Genomic DNA, 26,486 nt, shown 5'->3' with positions numbered 1-26,486 from the left:
AGGGTAGGGGACAACAAGTGTGAGTACAAAGATTGTACTCCGCAAGCGTAGGGAAAAACATGATATGCGGCTTATGTCAAGGAATGGATTTTGACACTGGCTAACAACACTAAGCAACTATGATCTGCCTATGACTCCAACATCAGGCATCCTATTTACTAAGTGAAAAGACACGACTATATCCAAAGATTTGACTCATCGGATTCCATCCGACTACCAAGACTCACCAGATAATTCCATTACCTGGTTACCCCAACTCACCATACCAAACCCTGATCCCAACTAATCCTGAGGAAGTCCAAGCTCGCTCTTATCCGTGAGCAAGGCTGATCGACCAGATTGACACTCTGCAGAGTTTACACTGCTTTCCCCACGAGTCGTGATTCCCTTGTTGCTCCAAACTTCCAGGGTGTGGAGTTGGGGTCTCACTACAAGGCCTTTACAAAGCTCCCTCTAACCCGCAGGCACCCACTGAGGTTTCATCGCTAACAGACAATTACATTGCTGCAGAAGCCCCCTCTTGTGCCACTTATACCGACCTATGGTGCCCACTAAACTAGAAGGTGACTAATTAGTTGGCCAGGCCGTACCCATATAGGTCTCGTGGTTGTGCGAACAAAACTTGGTTACATGCCCAAGAACCGGTCCTTAGGACCCCACACAGATACAAACACAAATATGCCATAGGCTCCACCTCAAACCATCCATTCTGTTGGGGAAAACCTATACCATGTTGCTACAAAAAGAATTACCATCTCCCAACATTGTGGCATAGTTCATTAATCAATATTAAGATTTCCCAACCAAGACTGCGCTAGCATAAACTACCCATTTTCATAACATGATGAACAACGGTGACAAGGAAAATATTGATTCAAAACTAGTAAACCCTAACATAGGATTCATGTTTAGACAAGTATGCATTCTGAAGGTTAAAAACTACACCTGCAATTCTAAAATAGGATAAATATGCTCAAGGACACTTGCCTTTGACAGGGTGCTGCTCAACGTCTTCAAACACTTGATTTTGCGGATTCTCGAACTGATCACCTCCTATTCGACAGACCGGAAAAGATATACAACATGAAAACCTAAGAACAATACACCAAACAGTATTGAAACTAGACAAAAACCCTACAAAAAGATTCTACACGTCGCTACGAACATTTGGGCGCGAAAATCGCCCAAATCGGAGCTACGAGCAAAAAGTTATGTAATAATCAAGATTAGGGTTACGTTTGTAAAAGAAAAGGACTTATTTTAAATAAAAACAAAGAGGTTAGGGGCCTTTTTGCAAAACAGAGGGACTTAATTGTAAATATGTAGAAGTTTAGGGAGTAGCTACAAAAAGACATGGGCTCTTGGTTAATTTTAGGAAAGTACAGGGGTTTGTTTTGCAAATTTGTCATTATTCCTGAATTAAAACAAATAGGAATATTACTGGGTAAAGGTTTGCTGATGTGGCACTGCCATGTAGGCAAATTGGATGAGGTGGCTGGCTTATGTGGCGCTCAGGTGGCTGATTTGGTGACTGGGATTACATAACACACGTGGCGACACACGATTGGCTTAGCGAAGGGGTAAGGCTATATCTAATCGTGGCCCTCCAAATTGGATCGAACGGTGGATAATTGAGGGGGGGGGGGCTCCTACCGGCTTCAGAGGAGAGCGGCGGTGGTGGTGGCTCGGTGGTGGCGGTGCTCGCCAGAGAAGCGGCAAACCTCATCGCTGGGCAAGGGGATCGACGGCGAGTGGCGGTGGAGAGAGAGGGGAGGGCGGCGAGCTTACCCCGAGTGCGAACGGCGACGGAGAGGGCTCGAGGCGACCGGGCGACGAAGCGGATGGCGGTGACGGTCGGAGAGACATCGGGGAGGGGGTTCGGGCGCCGAATCGAAGATGAGGAGCGTCGGGGTAGACACCTCGAAGGCTCGCGGTTCCGAAGATGTCGTCGGTGAGTGCGGAGACAGCTCGAACTCGGAGATCCCGCGCGGTGGAGCTCCTCGCTGGAGCTCGGGAAGAAGGCGACGCCGGATCGAAGAAACCGAGCGGAAATCAAGGGGGAAACGGGGGAAAACTGTGTGGAAACTCGCTATGAAGGTGATCGGCGGCTTATATGGGCGCGAGAGGGAGAGGGACGGCCGGAATTTGAAGAGAAGCAGCCGGCGGCCATGACCTTCGAGTGCGTCGGTTTCTAGCTTTGATTGAGCATAAGAGGGAGGTAGAGAAGGGGAAACGGGCGGAATCACTCGATGGGGAGTTATGGCATTGAGTTTGGCTGTTTTTGGGAGGGGAGAAGGCGTGGGGAGGCGCGGGATTGCGCAGCGGCGGCGGAGGGGAACGAACCGGTGGGAGGTTGAAGAAGCGGAGCCGGCTCCAGCAGGGCGGCTCGGGCGGAGAGCTCGGGCGGAGCGGCTCGGCGCGGGGCCCGCACGGCAGAGAGGGAGAGGTGAAGGGGGCCGGCTCGGGTGCGCTGCAGGCCGGCGCAGGGAAGAAAAGGCGACCCACGAGAGAAGGAGAAGGGGGAGGGAAGATGGGCCGAGGGAGAAAGAATTGGCCCGAGGGCATTTTTCCTTTTAGAAATTCTTTTTCCAATTTGATTTTCAACAATTTTCAAATAGGGGTTTGAACGAGCGATTTCTAGCGAATTTTAACAAATTTTTCCACGCAATAAAAACCTTAATGCATCTCTAATGGCATGAATGCTTCAAACATTATCCTAGGACAATTTAATTTTAGAAATTAATTTTTTCTATTGAACAAAATTGCAACCACCTATTTAATTTCTAGCAAAATTTTAAATTATTGCAAAAATTGAATTTGTGGGTGTTACAACCCATTCACGGAGCGTTACCCCACTAGTAGCACCCCCTTCAGGTATCTCACGTGCCACAACTCTAGCAGCAGCAGGAGTATTTGGAACAGCCTGCCTCAAAGCTCTTAACTCTTCTTGTATCTCCTTCATAGTGGTCATTAGCTCCGCTTGACTAATACTTCCTGGTTGAGAGGACTCAACCTCAGCAGCCGATAACTGCGCATCACCACGACCTGGGACTGTTGTACGACTACGACATGCCTCGTTACCTCGACCACGACCTCGCACCTTTGGCGGCATAGCTACAAACACCACAATAGATAAGTAAACAAGCACTAAACTGCAAACATATTTCAAACAAAAGAACTAAAGGGAATATAGCGGAACAAGGCATATGAAAAGATATGCAAACCCTTTCACATCCTACATGTGCAAGTGTGTCAAGTTATTAACTTTTTACCTTAGAACCTAAATCCTAGGCTCTGATACCAAGCTGTAACACCCTACTATACAACTAAGCCTATTTATTTGAAAAATAAAAAAATTTAGCAGTATTTCCTCTATAGAGACGGTATAACTGACCACAAAAAAGATCATAGGCAGACAATATATGATATAACCAACATATATATAGAAACCTTCACGACGCTACCAGCGTCTTACCACAACATATACAAAACAAACGACAGACCACCAAAAACACAACTTATAAACACCGGTCGAGTCATCGACATTGTGATGAGGTAGTGCGTGCAACTACCAAGATCCATCCCCAAAATGCACGTCAACATTCTAAACATACCTGTAAAAGATTTAACAGGGGTGAGACAAGCAACAAGAAGAAAGAACCACATGGTTTTAAAGAGAAAATCTTTTTAGAGTATTTATCGAGAAAGTAACGACAGACTCTAACCCAGTTTCCTACAAAATATGGCATTCAACTCCCAGAATTTTATATTCTCCAGATATCATAAAAAAATGTATGAATGCCATGATGCAACTCCATTTGAGAGCTGGACGATGCCAACTTCTCATGCAACTCCATGTACCAGTACGAATCACGCACGATGGCAGTGATCGGCCTTTATCACCATATGAAACGCATAAATGCATATGTATGCATGTGAATTGACGTCAATTCTTAATTTCCTTTTGATGACTTGTGATAAAAACCACAACTGATTCATGAAGACAAAGGTACGATCCAAATCAATAAGAAAGCATGGATTTAAATAATCGAATGCAACATCATCCATGATTTGAATGAATTAGAAAAAACCATATACTTCAATTTTATTTGCAAAAGAAGTAAGACATGAATATTAACATAGCACGGAATCACACCCCCATGTTACTTTCCTTTTACCAAAAGCGACCAAGAAATTTCGACCAAGAACGCCCAGAAGCAGTACCACATGTACATGTATATTATTAGCACTACAACACATTTAAACACACATAAAATATGAAGCATCAACCCTACGTCTGAAAACGTCGCATATATGCCTATATTTCGGAAAACCGAACAGAAAACTGTATCACATGAAATGATACACTATTTCCAATTCAGAGTCGAACAAAAATTCTCACTAATTAGACTTCACTCCGATGAACGAAAAGAATACTTCGACTCGGATGTCGTATCTTCGAATCAATAATGATTATCGAAACGAATCAGACTATTGATCACATGAAATGATACGACAGGAATTGATTGATTTGATTCAATCCAACCACAAACGTCTAGGAATTACCGAGGAATCACCTTCGAAGGATTGACGACGAATCCGACCAAATTCTGAAATTTCCAACTTTTCCCTTTTTCTTCTTTTTTTTCTTCCCCTTTTTTCCTTTTCTCTTTTTCTTTTTTTTTTCTTCTCCTTTCTTTTCTTTTCTCCTTCTTCCTTTCTCTTTCCTGGCTTCTTCTTCCTGGCTCTTCTTCGGCCGGCTGGCTGCTGGCTTGCTTCTACGGCAACTGCGGTGACGCAACGGCGGCCGGCGTGCAGGCAGTGGCGCCAGCGGGCAGCAGCAGCGTAGCGGCGCACGGCAGCGAGTGGCAGCGACGTGCACAGCAGCGGCGACGGTGTTGCACGGTACCGGAGAGCGGTGAGCGGCCGGCGCGGCGGACGGCAGCGGTGCCCGGCTTGCAGGCGCGCGACGGCGCAGGCACGCGGCGCAGAGGCGCGGCGAGCCGGCGGAGATAACACGGCGTGGCGATGGGGAGAGAGAGAGAGAGAGAGAAAGAGAGAGAATGCGAGAGGGAGTGAGAAGCCTCTGGATGGATGGGTCGGGTTGACGACCGACCCATCCGTCTTTTATAATTTTTTTTATAAAATCAACGGTTTAGATTTATTGGGCTTGTAACAGGTCACAAAGTGCCCGGAACGGACATATGAATAGCAAAATGGGTTCGCCTCGACGAGATGAACGCAACCACGGTCTCCGATCGTCCATATGAGCAACGGATCAAAAAGTCAATTTTTTGGTCAAATCTCTCTCTGTTTTTTTTCTCAAAAAAATTCGGTATTACACCGAGTCTGCTCCTCCTCAGTTCCTTATCCCTATCTCCTCTTCACCTCCCGCCGCACCTCCGCTCGTGTGCCTCCACTTTCGACCTCCTCACGGGGCTCCTGTGGAAGTGTCGCATGGTGGCGCTGGCGCCGGACGCTAACGAGGTGATGTGCATGATATGCATCATCAATGTCCGTGGCGGTAAATCTGATGCTGCCATCCCAGAAGGCTACTATGGCAGCGTGTTCACATTCCTGATGGTTGTCGCGCCCATGTCCACCGGAGCCCGGACCGAGAACCCAAACCGAGGGATGGCGAAGCCAATGCCGGTGGCTACAACCTAGCAGTGTTATTGGCTACCCGGGGGATGGCAAAGCCAACGCCAGTGGCCACGGTGGAGGAGGCGGCGGCTGGTGGCCGCTGTCGCCGCTGCCTATTGGGAGCGCGGACGTGGAGGCCTTCCCGAGGCAGTGGAGGCGCTCACCGTGCTAGTTCGCGCTCAGAGACGCAGCGTTGGTCCAGCAGCGACGAGCGATCCATTCTAGTGGGCGTGTGGTGGATCAAGAGGAGAGGGAAAGAGGAGAAGGGGGAGATCCATTCCTGCAGCCGAGGAGGTAGTGGCGACATGGTCGCTATGGACGACCACCTCCGAGACGGTGATGGTGGATCTCGCCAGCTCTAATGGGGAGGCGGAGTGGTGGGTGACCTGATTTGGATTGAGTGTTGCATATTGTGTTGGAACATAAACCTAGGACATCGCGTGGGCTAGGGTTGACTGGGCTTGGGCTCCAGTGGGCTGACCGGCGAGCGAGCCAACGAGTGGCTCACGAGCTAGCTCGAGCTCGGCTCAATTTAACACCGAGCTGGGGAGGCGGCTCGGGCTCGGCTCGCTTGGCCTTCGAGCTGAGCCGAGCTTTTCCAATCCTACATGGCAGAAGGAGCGACTGGGTCTGAGCCGAGAGAACAGAGGCGGTGGCTGAGGTAGGAGAAGCAAGGCATCAGCCTTAGGTCGACTCGGCTGGGGAGGGAAAAAAACAAGAAGGGCGGCATGGGTTGGCCCACTCAGGCTCGGGCTATAAAGAGAGAAAAGAGAGGCATAATTGGGACGAAGACAGAAAGCCTACAACCTATTGCTTCATCATCATCATCATCATCATCATCATCATCATTATCATATATGTATGTATGTATGTATTATGTATATGTATGTATGTATAATGTATGTATATATTGTGCATATTTGTGACAAAACATCGTCGTACACCGACATTCTTTCAATTTACTCATAAGAATAGCCAAACCACCTCTTTTAAATGAAGATATCACACCGCATATTGTTTTTGCTACAATACAATTAACAAAATAAATGATGCGCAGTTTATTCTCAGAACAAAGACCACATGATTCAGGTTTATGAATATTTCTTTTGAGCAGGTTATCTTTTTTCATCAACTTAATATCAGATAGTGACCAAAGGAATATATGAACTATCGGTGAAATTACAATTTCCCAAATGGCAGGGATGTAGATACGTTTAGCCCCCTTCGAAATTGGTAATGGCATATAATCTAAGAGGTGTACCTGTCACTGCTCCGGTACTGCCAAATTAATGCATCGTTTTCCTTGGAATACTCAATATTATTTATAATCTCTTGCAGCTTAGACCACCTAATAATCATCATCTGATATGTAAAAGTTCAGCGAGAAGAAAACTTAAGAGTGTTCCCATCCTGTATATTGGCAATATTATCCCCTTTTTCATTAACTATACATAACGAGTCCTGAAATTGAACAGCTAGAGAAGAGCCACCAAACCAAATGTCTTCCTATTTTCTAATTTTCATCTCATTGGCCACCACTCATTTATACCTGAATTTTAAAGCTTAAGCTGACCGCATCACACTTCTCCAGAATGTAGAAGCATTAAAGTTAGGGTAGCAAAAAAAAAAAAAAATCTATAGCACTAGTTTTATACTTGTGATCAGCTAGGTGTTTCCATAGTTATCCTTCAGTCCTTACCCATTAATGTATCTTTTAATTTTTAACCCAGGAGCTTCATAGGCTCAGATTGAATCTTCGAGACTGGGGACGCCTAACCCTCCATAATCCTTATGCATGCAAACTAGGTGCCAATATTCTAGATGAATTTTGGGTGACCTTCAAAGTCGTTCCGAATATTCATCATGTTGTAATTAAGTACCAGCCATCTGATGCAACAAAATATAGTGACAAATTTTCAGTCATAAACATATGGAGACTAATATCACTTTGCGGGTTTCATTGTTGTTTGATCTTGAATGTTCGTATGTTTGAATTTAGCTGCAGTTGTTTTGCGTTTGCCCAATTTTCTTTACTATTATCCCTTTCTGAAAATGACGACTGTACTGTGTCTGATCTTTGGTTGTGCTTCTGAATTGCATCTGTAGCTTGCATAATACCATGATCGCTAGTACTTTCTTGGGATTTGATTTTGTCAGTATTGGCCATGGCCACAGCCACACAAGGGCTGTCTGGATATGGGTACCGTATAAATTAATATTTGGTATTTTAAAACTATTGCCCTCTTATGACATGATGATGTACCTTTTCCTGAACAAGTTTTATAGGATCTTACCTTTCATGATGAACAACTAACATTTGATCCTCTACTTGTGCTCAGGGTTCACAAATACAAGGTCAGGTAAAAATGCGAGGGTTGCTGAATTTGCGAATATCACGAATATCGAGAAATATGACCCAAAATTTGAACAAAATTATGCGGTCAAACTCGGTTGACCAAAGCAAAATCCGCTCGAATTGACCGACAGATATTTGACTGCATTCAACGATAATTCGACTACATCACACCGATATCCGGTTGCATTCTTCGCATTTCGTGCATTTCGCACATTCCTCACATTTCGGTCGAATTATGTCAAAATTTGGTACAATTATGCGATACGTCGAGAGCATTTGTAAAAAACCCAAAAACCAGCTCAACCTTGTAAACTCGATAACTAATTCATATGAGCTTCAAATCAAATGAAACAATTTTTTTTAGTTTCCTTGTAACATGATCGATATGATAAAAGTATTTATACTCATGAAAATGTTGTATATTTTCTGTGAAAAAATGTATTTTCTAAACCTAGTTAAATGCATAGTTAATTCTTTGCTAATCTAAAAATCATGAAACCAATTTTATTAGTCTTGTTACATGATCCTATATCTTTTAAAAATACACAAACTAATGAAATAGTTATTGTAACATGCAGGATTGTATAAATATATTGCAACTAGATTAATTCATAACTAACCCATCACACTTCCAAAATTAGTGAAACCACTTTTATTAGTTTACTTATACTATGCTTTATGTAGGATAAATAATGATATATATGAAAAAGTTAATTACAGTGTTATTTCTTAACATGTTCACTTTATGCTTGTGAACTTTGTAAAAATTATGGAGAAATTAATAAAACTCTAAATGAAGTGAAACTAATTTTAAAGATCCTCTTAAGATACGTCAAAAAAATGTGTTTGCATGTTAAGCTTTTTATTAACGTGATGGGTGAATCACCATGTTCATACGGCTCATTTCAGTATTTTTTTAAAAAAAACTTCCTTCATATAAAATATAATGCAACGACATTATATTTTATATAATGTACTTCGGATGTGAACTTGGGGCACAATCCTACACAACAAAGTACTTCGGATGTGAACTTGGGGCACAATCTAAGTTTGATGAGAAGACAGGAACTTCATTGGTTAATGGGGCTCATGACACTGCAAAGCTGACAGGTCTCCTTGAGAACTTCATCAAGAAGTATGTACAGTGTTATGGATGTGGCAACCTTGATACCAATATTCTCATCTCTAAGACCCATATGATATCACTGAAACGAGCTGCCTGCGGCTTTGCCTCAGATGTTGACATGAGGGACAAGCTCACGACTTTTATCCTCAAGAATGCACCAGAGAGGAAAAGACAAGAAGGCCACGCGAAGACATGATGAGGAGAAGAAGAAACTAAATAAGGATGCGGAAGAAATACAAGGAGTCAACTACAAAAGGTGCTGCTGCAAAGAATAAGGCTGGATGTGGTGGTGGTGGTGGTTCTGATGACGATCATTCGACCTCACCAACTCGCAATCGAGATGGTGACAATGTAAGTGGCGCAGATGAGGACGACAACGACGATGATGATGTGCACTTGTGCAGTGGCAGACTGAAACCTCACTAGAGGCAGCGAAACAACACAACGGATGCAGGAGCAACTGAGTGCAGCAACTGCAGAAATGGTTATGCTTTCCACTGATGAGTCTGAGAAGAATAAGAAGAAACAGGCGCCCCTTAAAGATGTCTCTGTGAAGGGATCCTCAAAACATCAAGATAGCGCTGATGACAAACAAACCATTGCTGGAAGCAATCCTTACGATGAACTGGTTAAAGAGATCAAGGCTAGCTTGGGAAATGCTGCCACAGAATCTCAGCTCAAAACTAGGCATGCTTTCCTCCTCAATCCTGCCTTCCCAAGACGTGATGAACGCCCTCTTTGAGGCGCTCCTTGATGGCGTGGCCAAAAGGTTTGAGAACAGTGGCGGAGCCAGAGTCACATGTTAGAAGAGGTTTAACTTCTTTCTTTCTCTCATCTTTTTTTCTCTCCTTCTTCCTCTTTCTCTTTTTCTCTTCTTATTTCTCTTCTATACTAAAAAATTATAGGAGAGGTTTGGAAAGCTCTCAAATGTTTCCGGATGGTAACCCCCCATTTGACTCCGCCCCTGTTTGAGAAGAAGGTCGTGAAGAACAAGAAGTACCTTGCTGCTGCTATGCCCGACGAGGGATCCCAGGCCCTGCTGCTCCAGGCTATTGAAGTGTTTGGCGTCCAGCACCGAGGCCCTGAAGGAGGTCCCCCTTGTACTGAGAGCCATCTACTTCGGAGATGTCCTCGAGGAAGAAACCGTTGTACAGTGGTACGGTACAGACGTTGCCGGTGGCAAGAACTCCCAGGTCGTGGAGAATGCTTTGTCGTTTGTGGAGTGGCTCCAGAGCACAGATTCTGAGTATGAGGAAGAGTGAGACGATGCTGCTCCCATGCTTCGCTTTGATACCGCTATCTAAATCATCTTTTGTGTATTTCACATCTGAAATTGCACTTCAGAGAATTTTTAGTTCATGGCTTTAATTTTATAACCTATTATATTCAAGAGCGAAAGATCGTGAAAATAGGTTGGTGCACAACAGCAGGAACTACCAGCGAACCTGTTCGCCACGCGGGTTTCTTGAGTATGCATGCCATATATACCTTTGGACTAGTTAATAATTCGTGCGTTATAACGAAAATATAAATATTATATATAGTAATATCAAGTATAAATTCAATGTATATAGATGTGGATATATTACGGATACACCACCGAATAAATATGTCAAGAGCGATGTTGTAATTTGATTTCAGATAGGATCTGAAAAAAGAGGAGAGGATTATCCACTAATTTTTCTCCTAATTTATTTATTTATTTTTATTTGTAAAACGGGTCATATATCTATAACCGGTAACGAGATGGAAAGACTAAAGGACGAGAGTGATGATAAAAATAAGTAAATTACTTGAATTTTAGAGATTTTTATTAGATTGAAGAAAGATAGGGATAAGAGATGACGCGAGAAACAACTATGCTTTATACAGTAGACATGATACGAAGTTTTCTTTGGAAAAGCAATTGCTTGAATATATAATCTGCACTGAACCTTTTTTTCTTTTGGCGGAAACAACAGCATGCTCGAGAACTAATTTCGTTTTTTGGGTTAATGCTCTTGCTCCATGTCTAAATACGTATCGTAAGAAGAAACATTCTTTTCCTTGACCTAGGATACTCTATCATATAAATCTGTGGATGATTATTTGAAGTGTGTGCTCTGAGTATGTCATAGAAATTGTCGGTCTCGTGTAGGTGGCTAAAATATGAATGCGGGAATTGGTTCAGTTCAGTGCACTTTATTTGTGATGATCTGCTAGGATTAACGTCATCGATGATACTGAAAACGTGAACCTGGAACGAGCTGCAGACAGCAGCACAAGCTTCCTATAGTTCCACCACAATCACCTGCTTCCACTGCCCATCCGGTATATGCTTCATTTTTACTGTTGTAACTAACTGATTATGCAATGCCAAAATAAAATAAAAAAAACTTGAAACAAAAAATGTTTAATACTTAATTGTCAGAGTAGGTGTGACCAAAAAGACGACAGATGAAAACAACCAAACTGAACTTACTGAAATATGTGGTATGGTAGCATGTCTGAATTGATTTGGATGAGCGAATTTCTGGTTCTACAATGGCATTTAATGATTAAAAGACTGTAACACCCCGGCCATCACTTCCAACGCGACAGTGCACGCGAGCAGCCAGACTTCCAACGCGATTTAACCCTAATTTCCAGGCCTAATCCAGCGCTTGACGAAGGAAACATAAAAGAAACGGATTAGAATTCATTACCTACGGAGAGCACGATCCCCTTGCTACTCTGCCTCTCGTGTGCTGCTCTGCCTCCCGTTCTTCGAGGATTGAGATCCTCTGATGTTGATGGATTTTAACTTCAAAGGGTAGTTGAGCAGTTTTGAGCCGTCCGATCGTAAATGGATAGATGAGATATGGTGCTACAGTACTTTGATGATTAAAATCGCTACAGTATTTTAATAAACAGTTAAAATTCACTACTATGTAACGTCAGATAACTGTACCACCTCTCACATTTTATTGTGCACCTCTGACATTTCTCCACCAGCGTCAGAGGATCCGATTCCGTTCTCCAATAGCGATCAACGGCCAACACAAAGGAGAAGCAGCAACAACTTATTCTTTCGCAGTGATTTGCACGAAGGACATGCAAGGTAGTGTGCTCGTGCCCTACCCTAGCGACGAGGACGACGGGACTGCAGCGCCGCCTCTTGTTGTTTCCTCTGTCGATGACGCACGATTGAAGAGAGCAAACCGTTTTGGCAGAGACGTGAGGTAGGGTAATTAGGTTTCCTCACCTCCCACGAAACGGACTCTAGTTAGGCCTAGGTTACTCTCACCCTTAGCCTATTAGGCCCATCTAACACCAAGCTAATTATTTTGTTTTGAGATATTACAAAGACCTGGACAAATTCAACAAAATGAACCATAATTTGCCATAATGACTTGCACCATTCGTACTCGAACTGTTCAACACAACAGAAACTACTTGAAAGTAGCGGCTCTGCAAGATGCCAGTAGCAGCAGACTCAAGATGGTGGATTCGTCCATTTTGCCAGGTCTTACTGTTGAGCGGCACATTAGAAATCATCAAGTCCTCGCTGGCGATGACAATCTACCCCCAATCTGAAAAAAAAAATACACCAAACAAACTCAGAATTTAAACCCCATTCGAAAAAAAACTCAGCATTTAAAAGTTAATGAGTTATGTACTGGTACTAATTCCATCAATTCATGGTCCTTAACAAGTCAAAACCTACCAAAATCGCGTGTGATCCTCCAATGCCATATATTCAGTTTGCTCTAGCACAGAAATTGCCTAGTATCCTCTATATGTGGGTATAATGAATAATACTTACATTATGGCTAATTATTCACAAACCAAAACCAACCAACTAAGGAAACTTTGTCGGTGCAGGATAACAGATAATCAAAGGATAGCATCAAACCTGGAGTGCAGAAGCTCATGAAGGGTAAGGCAGAATAGTGGTCCCCGGCTTCGCTTACCTTCCTCACTTTCCCTGACTTGAGCTCAACCATGAACGCGACGACATTTACGCTCATTAATATGACACCAACACCCTCAGCAACACCAATCAGACTAGCTTGGTTACACGGGATGTCAACGGGGAGCAGTGGCTCAAGCTCGACGACCCTGCATTGTACCCATCCTGGTACTCCCTCTGAATTCACCTTGCGCAACAAGAGAACCTTACAGTACACCATGATACTAAATGATGAAGAGTATCATTGTTGTGATCCAATCATCCATTTTAGTAGGTATTATTATAATTATCTTGATACCTTTAGGGGTAATTACGTCATTGACTGATCGGACTTCGGACCTTCGCCACCCATCATCGACCGACTGACAGAGGGTGAAAACCCTAATAAATAAAATGAACAGAATAAGTGAAAGCTTATCCGAAGAATAAACTAACATTTTGATCTTCCCTAATTAAACATATAATTTACAAATTTATCATAGTTTTTTTTTTCAATCCTACCCTTATGATACCCATGATACTCTTTAATGATACCCATGATACTGATGGGCGATAGAGTATCATTGGACCAATCTAAGCCACCGGATGAAGAAAATGGACGGTATGCACTCATTTAGGTGTACTGTAAAAGTTCTCCGCAACAAAAGGTGAAGGTCCGTCCTCCGCCAGCATGAGAACAACGTTCCCGCCGTAGTCGTCCCCCGGAGGGTCAATCGGGGATAAACAATTCTTGTCCATGTCGTACTTCAAAATTCTGCCACCCAGCAAAGGTGTGGAGTAGAGCTCATCTCCGATGAGGGCGCCATGGTTCATGTTGACGTACGAATCGAGGCCTAAGTGACGGGAAGCCGGCGCACCCCACGCGCCAGCCTTTGATGAGTACACGCACGCGATGGGGTCCCAGGCACACCGGTCGCCCGTGATGGGGTCCCAGGCAATGAGGCCCTCGCTGTCGCCCGACGCCTCGTGGAGGAGGACGTGCCCATGGCGGCAGTCCATGACCCACAGGCAGCGGGAGTAGTGGAAGCCCGGCCGGTCAAAGGGGCAGGGCGCTGTGCTGGAGACGGGGACGAAGCGGGGGTCGCTGTGATCGCGGAAGTTAGCGAGGAAGTCGAGCAGGGGAGGCGCCCTGTGGAAGGCGCGGTAGCGGTGGAGGAAAGCAGGGTCAGAGAGGAGGTGGCACCAGGGCTTGCAGACGAGGGAGGCGCGGGCAAGGCACGCGGGATCGTCTGAAGGTAGGCGGAGGAGGATCTCGTCGACGAGCTCGGCCATCAGCTCCGGCGGCTGGCGCGGTGGCGCCATGGTGGCGAGAGTTCTGGTGGGGAATTGGGGATTCGGGAAGTGAGAGCAGCGGGACGACCCACTTGGTTCGGTTCGACCAGCTCAAGGGCTTTACTGCGACCCGATCAGCTTCAAAACTTCTTTTTTTCCGTCCACCGCTGGACTTTTTAAATAAGTATTCGTGCATTGTAATAAAAATATAAATATTAGATACAGTAAGATTAAGTATAGACTGGAGATGAGGATGAGTTATGAGGTCATTGCCGAACGAATACGTCAGAAACGATGTAGTAGTTTGATTTCAGAAATAATTTAAAAAATAGGAAGAGATTATTTGCTAATTTTTCCCCTGATTTTTTTTATTTTCATTAGTAAAACAACCCTCATATCTGTAGCAGTAACGAGGTAGAAAGACTGAAGGATGAGAGTAGATGTTAATATTAGGTAATTATTCAAATTTTAAAGTTTTTTATTAGATATGAGGAGAGTAGAGAGATAAGTTTACGTGAGAACCAACTCATCTTTAGAAACTTTACACAAAATAGGCCCAGTCATCCAACCCTGGAGCCAAAGGGAAAAATCGCCCTATCAATACTCTATCCTAACGGTGGAAGAAATTATGGGCGCGCAGGGCACCACGATCCTGTAGCTCCCTGTGCGTCCTTCACTGTCCAGTGGGCCCAAGGACCAGCATGTGCCGGCGCTGGTTGCTTCCACAAAAATATCCGACGCAGCCCCCCTCCAGAAGCCTCCAACTGCTAGTCGAAAAATCTCCGCTGTGCGCTTCGTCCATGTTTCTCCGCCGCACCTCGCTTCATCCGCCAGCTGCAGCGTCTTCCGCAACGTCACCCGCCGCCGCCATCCCCCCACACCCCCTCGCCCCCAAGCTCTATACTCCATCGCATCGGTTCGTCCCCGAGCTCCACCAGCTCCATTCCTCACCAGCAAAGGCACATCGGTCCGTCCCTCCCCCCAATCCCCCCCCCCCAGGAGTTCCAAAATCCATTACGCCTCCTCGAGCCTCCCCGCTCCGCCTCCATTCTTCACCTGTGCAGCCACATCGGTCGAGCTCCATCGATTCGCCTCTATCGTTGCTCGGTTCTCCCCCCCCCCCCCCCAAGCTCTGTACTCCAATCCCCCTCCTCGAGCTCTAGAGCCCTGCAGTCGTCCCTCAGCACGCCACCCCTCCCCCCTCCCCCCCGGCGCGTTCCCCTCTCTGAATACCTGAAAGGTCTGGCCGCCAATGCTGAGCACTCGACCCCCTCCCTCCTCTGCGTCTCAACTCGCGCCCGCCGCTACCAAGCACCCACCTTCCTCCCTCTGCGGAACTGTTGCTGCGTTTATTCAACAACGCGGTCGCCTTCTTCATCTGCAAGGATTTTCGATCGGTGCCGGCACAGGTCTGCCTCCTCTTATTCACTCATTTTCCTTTGACTGTTCATTGAACATTTGCAGTAATAAAGTGCTAACTGAAATTTCCATCTTTATATCAGCTATGTTTTCCACTGGGGCATTAACACTTGCAAATTGGCATAACAGTTTCACTAGATAGGCAATGCAGACATATAAAAATTACTTGATCTTTTTTAACCAATAATTTTAGATCTTTCTATCTAAGGTCATGTCCATTATTGCTCCAGTCAAAGCTTCATTTTGAGTGATGTAGTGAATACTTTAGAAATCCAATATAATGATGTCTGTTAGCTTGAACAATAGCATGTAGATCAACAAAAGCTCCATATTCAATGTATTCTTGCAATGGTTACAACTACATGTAGGCTATTTTCTCTCCTGCTATCTTGATTACAGTTAATTTTAGATCTTTCTATCTAAGGTCCTGTTCATTATTGCTCCAGCCCAAGCTTCATTTTTAGTGTATTCTTACAATGACTAAAACCGTGACAATGCAAGGTTTTGAGCATATAGTGAATACTATAGAAATCCAATATAATGATATCTATTAGCTTGAACAATAACATGTAGGTCGACAAAAGCTCCATGTTCAATGTATTCTTGCAATGGTTACAACTGCATGTAGGCTATTTTCTTTGCTGCTATCTTGATTACAGTTGTAATGGTAGTCCCTTTTTTTTTTAAGATGATAAATGTGCTGATCTATCCATAGCTAAGCTACAATGTGCTTCACTGAAATTGTTTGTGCTAATATAATTCCTGTAATCTGTAATGGTGGTCCTTTTTTTAATGACAAATGTGCTGATCATTGTCCATAGTTAAACTACAATGTGCTTAACTAAAATTATTTCTGCTAATGAAACAATGTGCTGACTACTATCAATATAGTTGATAGATACCACTTAGCACAATTTATACACCATATATGCAAATACATGTATGTTTAGTCTATTCAAAATGATAATCTCTGCTACAATGAAACTATTTCTACTGATACAATTCCTCTAATCATTTACCAAATTAAACCATTTGATCCTTTCCAGTTTAATAACAAGGGAAAAAAAGCTCCATGTTCAATGTATTCTTGCAATGGTTACAACTGCATTTAGGCTATTTTCTCTCCTGCTATCTTGATTACAGCTGTAATGGTAGTCCTTTTTTTTTAAGATGATAAATGTGCTGATCTATCCATAGCTAAGCTACAATGTGCTTCACTAAAATTGTTTATGCTAATAGAATCCTGTAATCTGTAATCGTGGTCCTTTTTTTACATGACAAATGTGTTGATCACTGTCCATAGCTAAACTACAATGTACTTACCTGAAATTATTTCTGCTGGTGCAACAATGTGCTGACTACTATCCATATAGTTGATAGATACCAGTGACCACAATTTATACACCATATATGCAAATACATGTATGTTTAGTCTATCCAATATAATAATCTCTGCTACATTGAAACTACTTCTACTGATACAATTTCTCTAATCATTTACCATATTAAACCATTTGATCCTTTCCAGTTTAATAACAGGGAGGGGGAAAAATAAAAAAAAAATGCTGAGCACTATTCATGCTGCATATATCCAAACATGTCTATTTCTACTAGTACAATACCTATAATGATTTAACAAATTAAACCTGAACAATAATATGTAGGCTATTTTCTCTCTTGCTATCTTGATTGCAACTTTAATGGTGGTCCCCTTTCTTTTTTTAAGATGATTAAAATGTGCTGCATGTAAGCTATTTTTCTCTCCTGCTATTTTGATTATAATTGTAATGGTAGTCCTTTTTTATAATAAATATGCTGATCTGTCCATAGCTAAAGTACAATTTGCTTCACAGAAATTATTTGTGCTAATACAATTCCTGTAATCTATAATGGTGGTCCTTTTTTTAGATGATAAATGTGCTGATCACTCTCCATAGCTAAACTACAATGTGCTTAACTGAAACTATTTCTGCTAGTGCAACAATTTGTTGACTATTGTCCATAGCTAAAGCACAATGTGTTGCTATATATGTTATGTCTGTGTAAAATTCGATTTTAGAATTTACGGTTTACCTTAATAGTTTGATCCTTGCCTGTTTAGTAACAGGAGAAAAAAATGTGATTGCAACTCTAATGGTGGTCCCCTTTCTTTTTTTTAAGATGATTAAAATGTGCTGCATGTAAGCTATTTTTCTCTCCTGCTATCTTGATTATAATTGTAATGGTTGTCCTTTTATTATAATAAATGTGCTGATCTGTCCATAGCTAAAGTACAATTTGCTTCACAGAAATTATTTGTCCTAATACAATTCCTGTAGTCTATAATGGTGGTCCTTTTTTTAGATGATAAATGTGCTGATCACTCTCCATAGCTAAACTACAATGTGCTTAACTGAAACTATTTCTACTAATGCAACAATTTGTTAACTATTGTCCATAGCTAAAGCATAATGTGTTGCTATATATGTTATGTCTGTGTAGAATTCCATTTTAGAATTTACGGTTTACCTTAATAGTTTGATCCTTGCCTGTTTAGTAACAAGAGAAAAAAAATGCTGCTGAGCACTGGCCATACTGCATATCTGCAAATACATCTCTGTTTACTCCAGCCTCATCTATATATATGTTATGTGTGTTTGGAATATCCATTTTAGAATTTGCGGTTTACCTTAATAGTTGATAGATACCACGGACTACTATCTATATATCACATATCCTAATACATGTATGATTGCTCCAGTAAGTTCCAAATAATAGTTGGCTACTGTTCTATGCTATTCAGTTATATACATGTCATCAAGTCATAGATCTCGCACGCGACGGACTGTCTTTCACCTCCAATGAACATGCCAGTTATCAATTATCCAGGTATGATCTGGTTACTAAGCTCCGATATATGCCTTACAACATCACTCTCCATTGTCCAATATATCACGTGTGTGTGTATATATATATAATGGAACATCTGTATATGTATCCAATAAACATACAAGCTATTGTCAATCTAACTATAATACACTTACATTTTACACACTATCGAATTCTTTACATGATTTTTACCCTCAAACATAAATCAATCATATATTTTTTCTTGAACTTAATATCTGCGAACCACAAATGCTTCTAATCCTATGATTTCTTCTACTAACCTCCAACATATGCCTTACAAAATAACTCTTAATTGTTCTAAAAATAAAGCTATAGTCACTGAGGTTCTCATCTTCTCCTTATTTGGAACAGAACCTCCTACAACACCTGTTTCTATTTCATATGTACAGCCAGACTACCAGGAACTACAAAACGCAATAACAAGTAAGTACTGCACATAGACAAAAAAAATATCAAAAAAATAATAATAAAAGTAGATATAGATAAAAAAAAAAAAGTAGATATAGATATGAAAGTATAGATACATATAATGCTTCTTACAATTTCATTGAAAATCATTATGAACAATGCAGGGGATAATTTCTGTCCCATTGTACCACCGCATATAGCTGCACAGATCGCAAGAAAAGAAAACGTTCGAATTACTTCAAAGATCTGGCGCAACAAGGTTTATATTTTCTTCCTCTTTTAGCAACACAAATATTTAACAAAAGAAACATGCTAACGGTATCAAGACTACATATATTAACTGAAATGATACCCATGTTTGCAGCTTCAGAAACTGACATACCGCTCTATTTATTACAAGATATGTTTGGATCATTGAAAGAATATACAAATTTCCTCAAAGGTATGTCCCCCTTACCTATGCGTTGAATTAATATAGTACAGCATCTAATCTTTTGCCACAAGGTATTATACCAGGTTTAAACTAAAAGAACTTTCTTTTCTTTTTTTTGTTGCATATATTTAGAGACATACAAAGATCGGTCTTATTATGGTGCACCGGATTATATCTGTGATAAATGTGATGCTATATTTTCGTACCAAGAGCATGTCGAAAAAAGCAGCTCATATGCCCAAAAAAGAATCATATATAATTTGTGTTGCTATGGTGGGAAAATCTAATTGTCATGCTTTAGACCTAGACCAGAACCACTTAATGAATTTATTCAATTTGATGGAGGCCCACAAAGCAATAAATTTAGGCGTCATATAAGACAATACAATTCTATATTTGCTTTTACCTCTATGGGAGTTCATGTTGATCAAAGCATTAACACTGGTGATGGCTCATATGTCTTTCGTATCAATGGTGTTATCCATCATCGTATAGGATCTTTATTACCTAAACATGGTGAGCCTCCTCAATATGCTCAACTTTATATCTACGATACTGAGAATGAAATAACCAATAGACTAAATATATTTGGTAATGACGCAGCGTCGAGAGATTTAGATCCAGCTATTGTAGCAAATATCATAAAGATGCTAGATGCATATAATCCTTTAGTAAAAGAATTCAGAATGGCAAGAGATCGTTTATTATCACCAACTGCTCCAGATATCTCAATTAGATTAATCAGAAGTTATACAACTCATGCGGATAGATACGGTTTACCTACTGCTTCTGAATTAGCTGCTTTGGTGATTGGCGATGCTTCTATTGGTGCAACTGAATTTGACATCATTGTTGAATGTCATAGTGGTGAATTCAAACAGATACATCCTATACATCCAGCATTGATGGCATTACAATATCCTCTTCTGTTTCCATATGGTGAGCCAAGTTACCATTTGGGTATCAAATATAAACAGATCGACGGTCAGCCTTTGACTGGTAGACAAGAGATCACAATGCTCGAATATTTTACCTATTATGCTCATTACTGAAAATATGTCCCAAATCCCTATACTTGCTGTGGTCGATTATCTGATCAAGCTTCTGTAAATGCATATTCTTGCGTGGAAAGCGAACGCTTGACATTTTATTTTTTCTACCAAGCTGAATTAAGATCTGAAACATATCAAAGAATTACTGAAGCTATTAACAAAGGTGACATCAAGAGGTAAAGATGTTGGGATAAAACGTACATTACCCTCAGTTTCATTGGCTCCAAAAGATATCTGATACAAAATTACCATGATTGCATGGCTATATGTCGTGTCTATGGAGCACCACAGCTCTTTATAACACAAACTTGCAATAGCAATTGGCTTGAGATAATAGAAGGAATCAAGTATGAATCAGGTCAAAAACCACATGACCGAAATGATATTATTGTTCGAGTGTTCCATCTCAAGTTACATGAGCTATTAAATGATCTCAAAGATGGGAGTATATTTGGACCTGTTCTAGCTGGTAATACTACTCTCAATTCATTTTTCCTTTTACTATTTAATTACATTCTTGCATTTATTTCAGATAAGATCATCATATTAGAATATTTTCAATATATAACAATCCTGATATTTATATTCTTTACTTTAATTATGCTAGCTCTAATGAATAACAACTTTATTGTTCCCTTACAGTTGTTCATACAAATGAATTTCAAAAACGTGGGCTACCACACTCTCATATCCTAACATGGTTAACACATGAAAAATTCGAATATTTACCATCCTCTATTGATTCTTATGTTTGTGCTAAATTCCTAACAAAGAAACAGATCCTTTGGGCTATTATTTAGTTGAGGAATTTATGATTCATGGCCCATGTGGGAGACACAATTCAAATGCTCTGTGCATGAAAAATGGTGTATGCAGCAAAAGGTTTCCAAAATAATATCGTGAAGAAACATTCATTGATCAAGATGGCTTTGTAATCTACCGACGTCGTGATGATGGTAGAACAGTTACAAAGATTGGAATTCAATTGGACAACCGTTGGGTTGTGCCGTATAATATGATTCTTTTAAAAAAAAATATCAAGCTCACATCAATGTTGAAGTCTGCAACAGAACTAATTTAATTAAATACTTATTCAAATATGTGATGAAAGGTCCTGATTATGCACGGTCTCTTTAATCAACTCATTATCCAATGATTCTTCACATGGAGATACAGATCAGCTAGATAATAACGATGGAGTAGATGAAATAGCTGAATATATAAAATCTCGGTATCTATCTGCTTGTGAGTCATTTTGGAGGCTCTTGGGTTTGAAATACATGGTAGAACACCTGCTGTTGAGCGGCTTCATGTTCATTTACCTGGTATGAATATCATTACATGTCATGAAGATCAAAATCTACAAGCCATAATAAATAACCCTGATTACCAAGTGACCATGCTTACACAATGGTTCGTCAGTAACCAACAAAACATGGAAGCAAGAGACCTAACATATTGTGAATTCCCTACAAAATGGACATGGCACCCTGATAAAAAATATGGGCCAAAAGAGGTGTAACAACACCCAAGATATGCCGACTACGGTTTATACATCCTAAAATCGGAGAAGCATTTTACTTACGTGTGTTGCTTATGGTAGTTCGAGGTGCGACATGTTTCGAAGATATTCGAACATATGAAAATATCACATACCCAACATTCTGTGAAGCATGTAAAGCTTGAGGATTAATTGGAGATGATACCGAATGGTTTATTTTATTCAAAGAAGCCATTGTTTGGGCAACATCATCTCAATTGAGGCATCTGTTCATGACAATTGTTACCTATTGTGGTGTTACTGATATACAACTACTATTTGATAAATATTGGAAATATATGACTGATGATATTCTCTATAAACTCTGTAGGATATTGCAGAACATCTCATGACATTGCTCATGCAAGAACTAGATTCAATGTTTGCAAAAAAATGGACTATCTTTAGCTGCTTATAATCTTTCTCCATCAATCACTTCTTCTACCATTACTAGAAATAGATTAATCATAGAGGAACTATCTTATGATACAAATATATTACAAGAACAAGCAAATAAGATGTATCAAACTCTTAACAGCGAACAACGAAGAATATTTGATTCAGTCATGACGAATATTCAAAACAATACAAATTTTCTTTACTTTGTGTCAGGTATATTTGCACCTTATATTTAGTGCATGAAGATCTACACCTTTCTAAATATGTAATTAACTACATATATACTAATGTATTTATTTCCTTTTCCCGGGATTTGGAGGGACTGGCAAAACATTTTTATGGAACAGCATAATCTACAAGCTATGGTCACAAACAAAAATTATCTTACCTGTAGCTACAAGTGCAGTTGCTGCTTTGTTACTCTCTGGAGGTAGAACAGCACATTCGAGATTTCAAATTCCGATAGATATCAATGAATCAAGCACCTGCAATATACGGCGAGGTACAAATCTATCCGAACTACTAAACAAGACTTCTCTAATACTATGGGATGAAGCACCAATGACTCATAGATTCTGTTTTGAGGCATTAGATCAAAGTCTAAGAGATATCCTTTCACTTGAAAATCCTAATAATAAAAACAAATCTTTTGCTGGAATGAACATCCTTTTAGGGGGAGATTTTAGACAAGTATTACCAGTAGTCAACACTGCAACATCTGCTGAAGCCATTGGTGCATCTTTAGTCAGTTCTCCATTATGGTGACATTTCTAAGTTTTTAACTTTACAATCAATATGAGATTAGAGAATCCAAATTTGAATTCTATTGAGTAACAAAAACTGTCAACTTTTGCAGAATGGCTTCTAAATGTTGGTGATGGAAAAATTCCAGGGCAAATAGATTCTGAAAATGAAGATGAGAAATGGATACTATTGCCTACTGATATTCTATTACAACCTACTAGCAATAATCTAGAATCAATAACCAATGCTATCTACGATGAATTCAATAGCAACTTCAATTCTGTTGAATATCTTAGCAGAAGAGCATTGGTTCTCCTTTGAATTCAACAGTTGATGAAATCAATGAATTTATGCTCCATAGAGTTCCAGGAGATTGCAGATATTATTTCAGCTATGATAGCATCTTAAATTCTATTGAACAACCTGATGATTTCTCAATATTATATCCACCTGAATTTTTAAACTCTATATCGCTCAATAATTTTCCTCAACATGCATTGGCTCTCAAAATTGGTGTTCCTGTAATGCTTCTAAGTAATATTGACCAATCAATAGGTCTATGTAATGGAACCAGGCTAATTGTTACAAGATTAGAACAGCACCTGATAGAGGCTAAAATTATTATAGGTTCCCATATTGGCCTCCATGTATGCATACCACGCATTGTGCTACATGGAAACAACTCTAAATGGGCTTTCACTCTAACACAGCGTCAATTCCCTCTAAGACTTTGTTACGGTCTTACTATTAACAAATGCCAAGGGCAGACGCTTGATAGAGTTGGAGTTTACTTGAAATGTCCTGTATTTACATATGGGCAACTTTACGTCGCCGTATCAAGAGTAACATCAAAACAAGGTCTCAAAATACTTATTGAGAATGAGAATGGTACTACTGGAATGATTACAAAGAATGTAGTATATCACAAAATTCTGCTACAGTTATGAACTGTGCAGAAAAAGAACTTGGATCCTGCATTTTGTTTCTTGCATAATATTTCATGGCTTCCAGTCAATTAATATTTTGCAAAAGAGTGCAGCTATGTCATTCTAGCAATTGTGAAACAAATAAAAGAAGCTATATATTTTGGATCCTGCTCTATTAGAACTCATATATATCTCAAGCTATACACATAGAGCTGTTCCTCCCAATATAATATCACAGAAATAACAATGTTCCATAGATTCCAGTGAATGAATATTTTACAAAAGAGCATGCATCTATGTGCTTTATGGCTTCCAGTGAATCGATATGTTGCAAAAGAACATGCAGCTATCTCATTTCAGCAGTTCTAAACTAAATACAAGAAGACATCATGTATGATCAGTAGCAGCTGTTATTAGGTATATCTATATTTAATTTTATCAAACATAATCATCCCAAGACTAAGAAAATGCAAGGACCTGCCGAAGAAAAGAAAAAAGGAAAGGCAACAGATAGTTACCTGGCAACTATTTCTTATGTCAGTCTTTGACCATGCTGTTTAACAATCAGATACATCCAGATATCCTATCATTATTTAATCATATGCCCCAAGTATCTTATTTTTCATTTCAAAACAATCAAAAGAAGGATGGAATATACGTATACATACATATGTAATTTTCTTTTTCGAAAAATTCTAGAAAATGTCGAAATGAATATTAATTATATTAATAAATCAGGTGAAAAAAATCTAAAATGCAAAGAAAATATCTAAAACTCAAAAAAAAAATATGAAACAATTTTTTAGGTTAGTATTACTTTCATCACCTACATGTTAAAACTATATATATGCATAAAAGTACTATTGTTTTCTCTATAATTAATTAAATGTGTTTAACATTAATAATTTCATAAATAAATATTGAAATATAAAAAAATTGTGAATCTAATTTTTTTAGTCTTCTTTTATCGTGCTCCATATAAAAAAATAAAAACCAAGCGCGGCGTAGGCGCGCTAATCAGACTAGTTATAACAAAACTCAGAAAAATATTGCGTTCCTTTTCTCATACATTCAAGACATCATCAAAATAGCCAAAAACAATTATGAAAACATTTGGTAATATAGAGTACGCTATCTTAAACTGCTCTACAAAATTTTAGCACAAACCATGAATTGTACAATGAGGAATCAAAAAGACAAACTTCAGGAAGTAGCAATTTATCTTTTCTATTGTACAAGCCATTATTTGGGATAAAATTTTGTGGAGCATTTGACTTTATCATTCTTTATACCACCAATGCTTTTCAGAATTATTAGTAGCTATTTGGATTGTGTTTTCAACGTTGAGGGCAAAGAAACCTAGTGTTTTTGTGGTTTTTTAAATGTCGCGCAATGCAGCACACAACTTTGGGTTGCTACAAAGTGGCATACAAATATTTGAATTTACGAAAGTTTGAAATAAGGGCAAGTCTGGAGCTCAGACTAAAAATCGAAGAAATCTCAGGCCATGGCCAGTACAACGGGTGCCAGAGAGGTTAGGGTACTAAGGTGGATTAGGTTTGAAGTTGGGTAGTCCCTCGGGCTTAGAGGAAAAGCCATGGAGGCTGACTAGCCCAGCAGCAGCAGTCAGTGGGTAGGCGGCTACGGCATATAATAGATGGAAAAAATCTAAAATTAGACAATATATATGAACGTATTTACTAAAATAGATAAGATGTTATCGTATTTACAATTTTAGCATTCGTATTCGGTACATCATTTATCGAAAAAGAAATTTTCATACACCGTACGCCGAAAAATTATGGACTCAAACATATTCGACACACCGTATACCGAATATGAGCTACAGTGCCATATTCGACACAGCGTGCCAAATATCAACCATATTCGGCACGCTGTGTGCCGAATACGAGCTACAGTGCCATATTCAACACACGGTGTGTCGAATATGGCCTTTACCTGCCGTGCGGTCAATAATTCGGCACACGGTCATATTTGGCACACCGTGTGGCGAATACGATACTGTAGCCCGTATTCGGCATACCGTGTGCCGAAAATAGGTTTTTCGGTGTACAGTGTACCGAAAATCTCTTTTCGGTAAATGATACGTCGGATACAGATGCTAAATTTATAAATACGATAACATATTATCTATTTCAATAAATACGTTTACGTATGTTATTTAATTTTAGATTTTTACCTATAATAGATCCATGGTTGATCGACTAAAATCCTTTGAAATTTCAGTCAAACTGATGAGGAGAGGTTTCCCCTTGAAATAACTCCGAGTCGAACATTTGGCCTCGTTCCTTCCGGGTTTTCTCGCCTTCATTATTTAACTAATGAAT

The 26,486-nt window shown here is 40.4% G+C and overlaps 1 protein-coding gene, 2 long non-coding RNA genes and 1 pseudogene across 9 annotated transcripts; 2 read left to right on the top strand and 2 right to left on the bottom strand.

Annotated features, from left to right (window-relative positions):
- The first annotated feature begins 8,970 nt into the window (after positions 1–8,970).
- Positions 8,971–10,387, top strand: LOC133906009 (eukaryotic translation initiation factor 5-like; annotated as a pseudogene).
- A 2,075-nt stretch (positions 10,388–12,462) lies between these two features.
- LOC133906750 (uncharacterized) lies at positions 12,463–13,252 on the bottom strand. Its single transcript, XR_009907837.1, has 2 exons — positions 13,000–13,252; positions 12,463–12,676 (listed from the first exon to the last, which is right to left on the bottom strand). It is a non-coding gene; the product is annotated as an uncharacterized LOC133906750 (long non-coding RNA).
- Positions 13,253–13,665: 413 nt separating this feature from the next.
- Positions 13,666–14,421, bottom strand: LOC133906008 (uncharacterized). The gene has a single exon (XM_062347816.1). It carries the CDS (start codon positions 14,356–14,358, stop codon positions 13,666–13,668), a length of 693 nt encoding a protein of 230 aa, XP_062203800.1. The 5' UTR covers positions 14,359–14,421.
- A 598-nt stretch (positions 14,422–15,019) lies between these two features.
- Positions 15,020–23,624, top strand: LOC133906523 (uncharacterized). 7 transcript variants are annotated; one of them, XR_009907794.1, is made up of 7 exons: positions 15,020–15,737; positions 18,530–18,615; positions 18,988–19,303; positions 19,409–20,998; positions 22,788–22,970; positions 23,142–23,229; positions 23,325–23,624. It is a non-coding gene; the product is annotated as an uncharacterized LOC133906523 (long non-coding RNA). The 7 variants fall into 7 exon arrangements; XR_009907797.1 differs by lacking the exon at positions 15,020–15,737 and having other exon boundaries at positions 17,312–18,615; positions 19,409–19,486; positions 19,610–20,998; XR_009907798.1 differs by lacking the exon at positions 15,020–15,737 and having other exon boundaries at positions 17,312–18,615; positions 19,409–20,416; positions 20,847–20,998.
- Positions 23,625–26,486: the final 2,862 nt, after the last annotated feature.

This window comes from Phragmites australis, chromosome 23 (assembly GCF_958298935.1).
Source record: "Phragmites australis chromosome 23, lpPhrAust1.1, whole genome shotgun sequence".
NCBI lineage: Eukaryota > Viridiplantae > Streptophyta > Magnoliopsida > Poales > Poaceae > Phragmites > Phragmites australis.
Note: the sequence above shows the minus strand (reverse complement) of the source record. Positions and strands in the feature narration are given on the sequence as shown.

Bases quoted from the DNA above. Each gene is read 5' to 3' on its own strand.
- LOC133906008 (XM_062347816.1), bottom strand. From the start codon at position 14,358: ATGGCGCCACCGCGCCAGCCGCCGGAGCTGATGGCCGAGCTCGTCGAC.